At 35.5% G+C, this 12,254-nt stretch overlaps 1 protein-coding gene across 1 annotated transcript in view; it reads right to left on the bottom strand.

Annotated features, from left to right (window-relative positions):
* The window catches only part of Smp_127810 (hypothetical protein), a gene marked incomplete at its 5' end in the record, with an annotated part of 63,615 nt that extends 51,617 nt beyond the window's left edge, over window positions 1-11,998 (bottom strand). Inside the window, 4 exons of the mRNA XM_018798596.1 lie at window positions 3,015-3,185; window positions 8,399-8,569; window positions 9,635-10,219; window positions 11,896-11,998. Of these exons, the coding sequence (XP_018653523.1) occupies window positions 3,015-3,185; window positions 8,399-8,569; window positions 9,635-10,219; window positions 11,896-11,998 (1,030 nt within the window). The remainder of the gene's footprint in view (window positions 1-3,014; window positions 3,186-8,398; window positions 8,570-9,634; window positions 10,220-11,895) is intronic.
* Window positions 11,999-12,254: the final 256 nt, after the last annotated feature.

Genomic DNA, 12,254 nt, shown 5'->3' with positions numbered 1-12,254 from the left:
GGGTGGAGAGAGTCAGCTCCTCCACGCGTATACAACCACTGATAGGGAAATCTTACTCATTGCCTTATCGTAAATGGAGTGTTGTTTACGAAATTGAGAGGACGAAAAGAGAATGTCCTGCACGCAAATCGAGTTGGTGGATAACGTGGATCCACCTAAAAGAGTTAGTAAACCCTGATTCCAAATCAATGGTGTACATGGGCTCCATGAACATGAGAGAACAAATAGTGTATGAACCTATTGTTAGGCACTGGCTACCATGGAAGCCCTTCAGCTAATGTTGCCCCGCTGCTTTGTGGATTATACCCTTAGGTCAAAGGCTCGGAGAGCGGTCCTTTAAGAAAATCACTTGCTTCAGCTTGAGCGCTCCGAAAGTATTCTAGCTCTCACACAAATCGAATGAAGTGTGGCGCATATATATATATATATAATAGAAAGTAGGAAATACAACAACATGAATACAGAAACTGATGATCTATACAGAAATACAGTAATTCGGGAATGGATGAAGCCTTAGATGAATTTTAAGGTATAAAAAACATTACACATTTTTATACCGGAAAGTAGATGAAATAATTAAAGCACTAGAAACACCTTCAACTCGTTTATTTACATTATTTCATAAGGGGCTATTGTTATCGCTTAAAATAAATAAGGGAATGGAGAGATACAATATTGAATATGGTCTCGAGAACAGACACAAATGTAATGAAGTAGTATAATGAACACTGATGATAGATAAAAATAAAGGGAAATAAAGGGGATTTGTATATATTGGTTATTTAGATCTTTCCATTCATGTGTAAGACTGCGATTGATCGATCTCTCATGAACATATGTGCATCCTGTACGAATTGTTTCGAATAAAACTATTTAGTTTACAAATTATCATTTATCGTTATTGAATGAAATATGAAATGAGAGGAGAAAGTGTGATAGTATCACCGTCATAAATATTATTTATTGATAATTACGTCTATAAACGAGAATATAGGCTGACATGTTGTTGTGAATGAGAATACAAATGGGGCGAACCAAGTGTATTTGAATATAAAATTACAGGATCTCTTAGTAAAATCTGAGAACCATACAGTATATACTTAATTTGCAAAATGTCAAACTTGTTGGCTCCTTCATTCTTATATTAATCACTTTCTGTTCTCTTCTCTTCGGTCTTCTTAACCTTCTGCCGCAAGGCATTTCACTTTCGATTGGTGATACACATACTACTTATATCTGTCGACGTCAGTAGCACACGCCACAATGTCATCTTTATATTAGACAGGAGAGTAAAGTGGGTAAGCTTACATGTCTCTTTCTCTTTCTCTTTCTCTCTCTCTCTCTCTCTCTATATATATATATATATATATATATATGAAAGTATATGTATATTTGTGTTGCTACGGGAGCGGGTAAGAAGGAATAGTTTTGTTTGCTGTAAATTTATTATCTAGAAAAATGATTCGAATATGTAAGGAACACTAACGCAACTTGGATAGTTTATTTTTAAGTAATATCTATAAAAAAAACTATGCCTACATCACAAAATGACCTTAGTTGGACGAATATTGAAAACCAGAAGGCATTGTGTAGTTTGGGACTTTATAGTATTAGTACGCATTCGCCAACCTGCAAGGGGGAGGGTGAAGTCAACAGCTTCAAGTCTCTCGGAGAGCATTTAAAAGCTTCAAACTACTAAACTGACATTCAATGGTTAACGTGTATAATTTTAATCTGTTCACGATAACCCAGAATCAACTACCAATACCACGGATGAGTAACTGCCTATCACACTTTATGTGGTTAAACTCCAGTGGCCATAATAAATCCATAAACCCTTTACACTGACAATAATTGTGTCGTTACTTTGAATTATTCTCGCAACTTGAATATAACTAACATCACGAAGTGGTATCAACTGAACAGTGTGTAATTTAATGATTCAAAAGTATCGTGCTTGTTGTGAGACCTAAAAGTTCCCAGTTCGATACCTAACAGAGCTGCTGTATGTGTACAATATTGCAGGGTCTTGAACTAAAATGTTTGTTTGGCTTATGAATTCGAGAGAATCAATATGTCGTCAGAGTATGTGTCATTTCAGCCTATGTGTGTATTAGTTCAAGTTCCCATACCATATCACTCAGTCAGTTGGTCGCAACGTAAAACCTGATACGTATGTACACCGGTTCAAGTTGCCGAAACCCATTAGCACAGAGAGATGAAATTGTTACAGCAAGTACCAGAGTAGTAGAATTAGTAACAATAGGTAGTGATAAAAAGATTGGGGATCGAAGATATGATTCAAGAAGATATAAATTAGCGAAATAAAAAATACGAGTGATTCAGAAGCTTAGAATTTGGGGGGAGGCAAAGAATGGATGCACCTGTTCCAACAAGGACGAATTCGTGAAATAAGCAGTGAAACACAATTTTAAAACTCAAGATATAAGGGAAGATAAAGAGTAAGGTGTTGCTTAGGAGTAGTCAACAGAAAACCTTGCTTGACCTGTGATTCATGTTATCTGTCATTCATCAGCAGTGTTCCTGTAATCTTGAAGGAACTGATGCTAACTGATAGAATCAATCCCATGTCACACAACTTCGTACTCAGAGATGTTGCAACTGGGCTACCGCGGCCGTGACTGATCTCCTTTACGACTGAGATGTATTCACAATTAAAGACAATTAAAACTGAAAACAAAGAGGGAATACATGTCTTGTAGCAACCGATTATCAGCCATGTCACACAGTATCTCTAGACATTGATTACAGACTCCGACCAGGTTAGCAATCGACATTCATCTTTATGACTTATTTTAGGAGTTAATAACTTGACAAGTCGATGCTGTGTCTTCGTTTAGCCACTATCTCTTAGCTTTCTTCCAATCTACTTCTATGCTTACACATTCAGAAGAGATAGATGTATATTGACTACATTTAAAGTATGGAAGAAAAAGAAGTAACAAAGACGACGGATACAGAAAGATAGGAAGATACAAAAAAAGAAGACTTACTGATTATTTTTAAATTTACTGCATCCGGTGAATATTTCTTTTCTCTAGTTAATGGATTGATTGCTACACAACGATAGATACCACAATCACGTGGTTGAAAATTTTGTATTAATAAACTAATCCTTTTCCCGTCTGGACGGGTAATTTGTCGGTATTTTTCATTTTGTGAAGCTACAAGGAAGCAAAATAATGATTTATGAATGAAAATGCATTTGTTAGAAAAAACAAAGTGAACTTCTGTAATAGATGCGACAAAACTATACAACCCATTGAAAACATTACTTCATGCTAACGGAAATAAATACGAATTCCAGTTTTGATTTCTTTTTAAAATGAGCTACATGATTCAGATATTTGATTTTCAACCACTAACTCATAAGTTCGAGGTTCACTCTGCCTGTATTATCGATGATAAATAATTTACGAGTTATGTATGGTAGATATTTAACTGAAACAAAAGTATTTAATGTGAGGTCAACAATTCCAAGTAGTTCAACAGCAAAACCATAGATAACACTGGTGAAGATGTGTAAACAATCGTTAGATATATGTATACCGAGGACAGTGTTAGAGATATGAGGTTGTCACTTCACGGTTGCCCACACTATGGAAGGCTAATTCTTAGTAAGGCAACTGAAAGGCAAACAGATTTGAGGGTGATCTTAGTGAATTAGTAGTATGACTGCAGTGCTTAAGGGACAACAGCTTGAGGCTGGTCACACTCAATCTTCTGTGAGTAGTTTAGGATGTGTTGGCCCCATACTTTCAATGCCAAACTAACACCAGCAGAAACTAGTAGGGCAAGACGAGGAGCTTTGTTTTTAGGGCCGACGTTTCCTGATACCTTCTTTCCGTTTCGAGAAGTGAGCATCACTGCAAACGTTGTCTGTCTAAGGGAAACACCTTGCCGCCATCACTACTTTGTAAACGTTTGATGGTGTTAATTAGCTATGGGGGCACTGCCTGGTATGATGGGACCTAGAAGAATAAGCGTTCCAGCCAATATACCTTGACTGGGTTGTCATAATATTAGAACCCGACTACCACGTCAAAGTAGCAGTTAATGATCGGGATATGTGAATACATACTATTCTATCTAGTTTCTTTTTTTTAATATCCTATATTTTTACAAGGCTAAATTGTGGTTTTATGTGTACACGCATGAATAATGATAGCTTACGTATAAATGTATTTTGAAAAATGAACTTAGCACATACACATACCCACATCAATTTGAGTGTGAAGAGATGGCTAAATAGGTGTATACCTAATAAGTAATCTGATAATTCAACTAGGTAGTATCCAAATTTCTTTAGCTGCTACAAACTAACTAATAAACTATATTGTGTTTATTACGCGATTTAGACGTACATAGGCGTTCTATTTAAATTACCAATCACTATACATCATTCAATGTACATCTTATAAGACATTACAAGCATATTTACCTAATGATTCATTTAACCAATACTGACTTCCCTGTTTTAGGCTTTTTATCAAGCAGAGTTAATATGAAGTTTTAAGATATACCTATTATTCAGAAAGTTGCTGAAATAAACACTTCAGATAAGGTGTGGTTTAAAGTTTATGATACAATGGTTAAAATTCAAGAGTATGTATACTACACTGAGTCACAACTATGGAGATTTATCTAGTTTTGTTAAATCTCTAAGGACTGACCATAAATAAAACGATAATACAACTTATTTTTACCAAGTATCAGTTTATATACTTGTCTTTGGTGCATGCTTTTCATGTTTGAGGGTTAGCAATATTGTTAGGTTGCATAAAAATCAAGATAGGTGTTAAGGGGTTCGAAGATGGAACCGAATGATTAAAAACTAAGTCACCGCTCCACAATGCTATGAGTTAAATTTACAAAAATATATATGAACTATGGGGAGAAAACAATGAAGTATTTGTAGTAGTAATATTTAGCAGTTAGGTTAAAGTAGGAAACAGCTACAAAGAATCACAGAAGGACAATTTGTACATAGTTTAAATTTCACCATCATATAGTTAACATAATGAATTGCAGATTGTCTAGACAAATTTAGATCCCCTCAGAAGAGTTGCCAATAATCACTTGATGTCTACATAAAAAATGAAAAACTACATTCATGATCTGATCGAAAATCGACCTATTCCTGATAAGTTTTGCAATAATCTGTATAGTATAGTGGAAGCTAATCGTTTTGAGGCGACTGGAAAAAGATTTGTATGTAAGTTACTATCTATCTCATACTTGACGTACGCTCTTCTTAAAAATCGAATCGAAAAACGCTTTATTTCAATCCAGCATTATTGAACAACGCAATGTCCTAACCACTAGACCACAGCGACCTGCTTCAGTTTGGGCACTTGGGCAGTATCACAGCCCTCACACAAATCAAATGAGATTTGTGCGGCGCATATGTATCTGGTGCTTTCTTGTACCAATATTTATGTGTTTAAACAACAAAAGCATTATTGAACACAATCGGATTTCTATATCTTTTCAAATAGTCAATCCATTTTTCTTCGACCACAAGTTTCTCTCTATCTTTGAAAACAATCATCGTTGTAGATAATAGAGATAGTGGAATATCTTTAAATGATCGATAACCTTATTTTTTTCGCTCTTCATAGTCGAATAAAAGTTTGTTCTGATAAACTTCATGCCGTAAATACAAGTGATTAGGAACCAACTTATTTGATATGTTAAGTAGTAAATGAAGTTTTGGTATAAAAGTATGTACATGTGTACATAAGACGAGGATTAAAGAACTTGACAGTGTGTACTGACTTAAGTTGCCAAAATATAAGTAGTTCAGAAAATAATAATAATATGATATAACTTATCAAGTATCTACGTATGTGTGCGTGTGTATGTATGTACGTATGAGAGTGTACATTATGTGATAGGAATGGTTAGAAAACCTGTTTAAAAATTGTCAAGTTTGAACTACATATTTTATCAGATACAAACATCAACTCGGCAAATATTGTTTGTGTCAATATTACTTATAAAATGATTAGAACAAAAATCGTTGAATGGTATAAATCAGACGTGTTTCACTATGTCTCATGTCGATAGGTATCTTATAGAAACGAGTCATATTGTATGCAACATTTGTTTTTTTAAGTCTTACTATGCCAGACAGATCCATTAAGACTAAAACCAAGTTTGCCCCCAAAATGCCCTGGTATGGCCAAGAGTGGGGAGAGTCCGCTCTCCATCTCGAAATGCTTTCACATGGCCACGCGTATATAGCCTCTAACAGGGAAGTCCTACTCACTGCCTTCTCATAGTGGCATTACTGTTGTTTACGAAATTGAGAGGACGAAAATCGAATGACCGGTGGTTTAACCGGGCTGGTGGACACGGAAAGTCCACCTAGGGGAGTTGGAAAACCCTCATTCCAAACCAATGGTGTACATGAGCTCCAGGATCCTGAGGGAACAAATGGCGTATGAACCTATTGTTGGTCACCGGCTACCATGGGACTGCACCTCCTTACGATGTTCCACTGCCTTGTGGATCAGACCTTTAGGTCAAAGGCTCCGGGTTTGGCCCCCTTAGAAAACCACTAGCTTCGTTTTGGGCACCTGAGCAGTATCACAGCTCTCACACAAATCAAATGAGATTTGTGCGGCGCATATGTATCCGGTACCCCCTTATACCAATATTTATGTGTATAAATAAATATAAATAAAACCAGAGTTTAAGGTTGAAGTTGTACTTATGTGAATATACTAGGCGGAGGTGACGACAATGAGATGTTTCATTCAGCCAGCCAGCATTGTTAGTGATGCTGCTTTCTCATAATAAAATGGGACGGAGTCAGTATATTATGGTATTTATAATATACTACTATACAATATATATTTTCTGTAATTTTGTATGCTAAAGAATAACCACTCTTAGAAAGTTTCGCAAAATGATGCTAAGAACAGGTGAATACATGATGGTTGAATTTTGAATTGTGTAATTGAAATAGACAGTATACAGTAAGGTGTTTGAAAATTTCAATACTTCAACCATATACATTTTAATACGGTAATTGGCTAGTTTGATGTCTTACAATTATGTTATTGAGGATAGCGAAAAGTCATGAGCTACTAAGTGGACCATGTATTCAGTTAGATTATCTTGATACACAATAATAATGATAATGATAATAATAATATCAATAATAAATTGGTAATAACACGTTATTAATAAAAAACGATTTTCTTTTGAGTCATAGATTTTCGTAATGGGAGCTAGTGATATGGTCAGGCTGGTAAAATCGAGATAGATAAAGCAAAGCTGGTTGTAAACTTGGCCAGCCAGTCAGTCACTATTATTAACGTAAAGCCTGGTACAGATATACGTTGCACAAAGTTGCCATACCACTACAGCAACATCGAAAGCCTGCGGCGACTAATCAGGGACATAAACCAGATAGTTTGTAACTACCACCATATATTTAGACGAATAGTTAGTGATCTAGATTTCTTCCAAACTGTTTTTATTTCAATAAGCCATACCACTAAAGCAACCCTCCTACAATTAATTTCGCTTACGGCTGATTTTGATCAAGTCCTTCTATTAACTTTTTTAACAGACAATGTTATTCGGATAGTAACAATTTGTCTATATCTCTATATTATTATGATCACTATCATATCTGTATAAACGTGCACACTTGGTCACATATGAAAGCCTACGCACATATCTCTCTCTAGCTTGAATATTAATATCACAAATATCTCCCGATGAACCATTACTCGAATCCTATTAATAGCCTTTGTCGTGCCTCGCTGTGTCTTCATTCCATTTGACCATAAATTCACCTCCGTGTTAGCTCACATACAAATGTTAGCCCCTCTGCTCCAATTTGCTTGATGTGTTTGTAACATTGTTATCTGTGCTATCCGCTAATAAACTGTAGTCGCCGCTTCCTATTGCCTTCTGAATCCAAACACCGTTGGGACTTATATATAGTAACGGTAATTGAGTAGTGAGGATAAGCCGTTAAGCCCTCCCCCACCAATATGGCACAACGAGATGAATTTACCAAGATATATGGTAAAAAAGCGACCGGGATAGTTTCAGTAGTAATGACAATGAAAAGGATGACGTATGATAAATAAGACTCGGCAAGACCGAGTTTACGTAAGAACATTAGGATTTAAGATGGAGGGGATGATAAGAAGTGAGTGCATCTGCCTGAGTTGTGTCATCGAAAGCCTGCGGCGACTAATCAGGGACATAAACCAGATAGTTTGCAACTACCACCATATTTTAGACGAATAGTTAGTGATCTAGATTTCCTCCAAACTGTTTTTATTTCAATAAACCTAGAACTAGAAGTTGGTTCCGAATACGCGTGATATATACATAAAGAATTTTTACTTACCTGTAAGATCTATAACCGTGTTGTTTAATTCAAATTCAATTATTGGTTTAGGAAAACTATTAGTTGGTAAATAACAGTCAACAATAGCAATATTCCCTCGCAGAAATTCGACATTTTCAGTATGAGATGAAGATGTTCCACCATTTCTAGGAGTTGGGAATGAACCCAAACCTTTAAAGAAATCGAAAAAAGGAACAAATACATAGACATCAGAAAAAAATAGATGGCAAAGACTTAGTGTATGAGAGCAACAAGGTGAAGAGAGAGATCAAGAAAATTGGAAACATTATGCATTAAATGAGGGGAAAGTATGCGCGAGTAGTCTAGATTACATTACACTACATAGAATCATTCACCAGGTACTTGGGTAAGAGGCATACTCTAAGTGTGAGAGAGGTAATGATGCTACCCTGTTGCCCAAACGGAAGTACATGAAGCGAGATTCGAATCTGAGACTTAGTGGCTGAAATTCAAACGCCCTAATCACTAAGTGACGACACCAATTAAAGTTGAATTAAAAAGTATTGAGTTAGAAAAGAACTGTTAAATACAGAAAAGCTGTTGCGTATAACTAATAAAATATAACATTTAGCATATTTGATGTGTGACTAGTAGTGTTGTGGTGTGGTCTACTTATATCCATATAAGTAGTATATGGTGTGGGTCAGACATAGAATGTATTTTGGCAGAAGACCGATGAGGAAAGAACTGAAATGAAACGCAAACGTCTGGAAAATGCATGAGCAATGGAATAAGAGAAGAAACAGTGAAGATTGAAACAATTGGTTGTTAATTTGCAAATTGACTGTTCATTGTTTGGTAATCAGAATTTATTGAGATAGTCTGTAATCTTTGCTTAAATACATTCGATTGTCCCCAACCAGTCGTGTTCTGTTCACTACAGTGTAATCCAGGATGAGCACTTCGTTAAATTTAAGACTCATCGGATGGATGTACCTCCATTTCAGGATTGATTTTCACATCAGGACTCGGAGCCAGTACCTTTCGCCTCGAACACTCAACGTGTTATCCATTAAGGTACTGAGTTTAGACAGCTAATAACAATTGCGATATAACACTATTCCGATACAATCTGCTCAGGCTGTACAATATATTAACAGAAACTAATCAATTACAGTTCACAATATCAAAACCAGGAAATTACAAGCCTTTATTCATAACAATAACAGAATTCTTAAACTAATTTGCAATAAAATAAAAATAATCGAAACTTACTAGCAGGAAGCACACGGAATGGTGCACTTAATTTACGACCAAATGAAGTAGTAGCTAAACAATGTAACCGTATTAATTCCATTTGACTTAATTCTGATTGACTAGAAACTATAAGACGAATAGCAACTTCATCATGAGATCCAGCTGCAGGATTGTCACGAATTGCATCAGTTAAAGTTTCATGAATAATCAGTGGATTAACTGACTGATATCCACTATTACTAGAAATAGTACCATCTAAATTTGGATGATAAGAATTAGTGATTTGTGTAGCGGATAAAATAGCATATCGTTGACTGCCAAGACCATAAGGTAATTGCATTAATCCATTATTATTATTATTGTTATTATTATTAATATGATGACTAGGATTGACAGCAATCAATGAAGTGGAAACAACTGGATTTGCACCAAATGTATGATCAGTGAATCCCGGTGATGTCAATTGTTGGGCTAAAATATGCAGCTTAGAATTAGGTGGCCATGCTCGACATACAAGTTCAAGTGGTGGGAAACTGGTACCATCGGTTGATGGATACACAAATTGTGAGATAGATGGAGGTAGGCTGGTAAAATGCGGTATAACTATGTTTTAACAAAATAAAAATAAAAAATAAAAGAATTTTTAAAACAATATACAAAATACATCATGTTGGAGGAGTGAAGGACGTGTTACACACCGAAGACAATAGAAAATGGACAAGAAATATCATGAATTGATTACAGTTAGACTTGTATACCACTGAATCCTGGGCTCAATGGTCTAGAGCTTAGGTGTTTGCACATGAGATTAAAAATCCTGCCTTGGATTCCCGGTCTCCGGGTCGTGAATGTACACTCCTGAGGAATCCTACGTTAGAACAAAAGGGTTATCCAGTTCTTCTAGGTTTACAATGGTTTTTTAACTTACATCGGTTTGTGATTTCAATAGAAATCAGTAAGGGTTTTACAATCCACAAAATGTTTTGTACATTTTTGTATAATATGATATTCATCAACAGAAAAAAACTGATAGGTTAACTTCATTTCCTGAAAATTAAGTTGTGTTTATAGTTTTCCTATATATACACAACTACACATATTACTTTGTCCAGTCACTATAGAAACCGAACTGTTAAAATATTTCGTGAAACTTGAACTGTTGATAAGTGTTTATGTAGGTAGCTTATTCAAGTGAATTAAAGCTAACAGTATAAAACCAAAAAGGTTGCAAACATAGTCCCAAACGTTGACGTACACGTAGACGGTTTGTCTGTTCTGACAGTTAATTCCCTGACCGGATGATTGATGATGAATTATAGTATATGGGCAATTTGTCTGTACACACGATTCCAGTAAAACATTTGAAGTTGGAAAAAACGATGTGAAACGATGAGGCAGATGAAGAGTACAAATTCTAAGGACTTTTAGGTATGTTATGAACAAAGGAAATGCAGACAGAACAGAGGCATCATCAAAAATGAGTATTTTGAAGTAAAGAAAAGTGATGCACTGTACATTTTCTTTAATTTTTACTAGTCGTTGTATTTATTGGGTGAACTTCATAATAAGATGAGTCTAACCCAACAACAAATCTAAGGTTTTTGTACCTCATTCCATAAGCCACACTTGTGTTCTATGTTAAACTTACTAAATTCTGAACAAAGTGAAAACCAAAGATGTTACCCTATGAATGAATATCTAAGACAATGAGTCAAACCTTTACTAATGTACTTCTTACTCATCTGCAAGAGACAACATATACGTATCTCTGTTACGCAGTTGAAAGTAGTCGACAGGAAACCTTGTCGATCACCTTCAACATAGTACACACAATGTCGATTCACTAAGAAACCTATGGGCACATTGCAAATTGATCGGTAGAATTTAATCAGCCCTACTGAGATGGCTAAACAAGCCCGACGACGTCAGTCACTGCTCAGTGATTAGTCATGTAAAGGTGGTGGTTGGAGGTAGCCGACATGAAATGCTACTCGATATAGGGATTTCGTGTTATTTGCCACAACTCATCAGAAAGGTGTACTTGTAATTCTGAGGGGACTGATGTTCCCTGGTGGGATTGATCTATTGTCAACCGACTTCACAGTCAGAGATGTTACCACTGAGCTAACGGGGCTGCGGCTGACCTCCAGTATAACTGAGGTGTATTAGATCATACTAAACAGAACACAACATACATGATACTGATCAGTTAGCCTCATGTATATATGAAAATAATAACTATAATGTACAAGAAAGAGAACATATTTAAAATTACTTACTCTGCAAACTGGCGCTAGTTTTATTTAATAACACTAGAGGAATAAGTAATAGTACACTTGGATGAATAATTGAAAGACATCCAAATTTATTTAAAATAGTCATTTTGTGTAAAGAAGGATTAACAATGATAATGACAACAACAGTGGTACTAATAATAGTGTTAATGATAGAACTGATGCTGTTGATAACTTTAACATTGAAAATAAGATTCCTTTCTTTTTTTTCACTCTTGGTCTACGTAGGAGGAAATTGTTAATTAGTGAGTAGAAAATAGGATAAACATTTTCATTTGAAAACGATAACTCCAAAAACAATGTGTTTTTTTTCTTTTCAGAAAAATAATGGTCTTAGTTACTTG

This window comes from Schistosoma mansoni, chromosome 7, assembly GCF_000237925.1.
Source record: "Schistosoma mansoni strain Puerto Rico chromosome 7, complete genome".
Lineage (NCBI taxonomy): Eukaryota > Metazoa > Platyhelminthes > Trematoda > Strigeidida > Schistosomatidae > Schistosoma > Schistosoma mansoni.
Note: the sequence above shows the minus strand (reverse complement) of the source record. Positions and strands in the feature narration are given on the sequence as shown.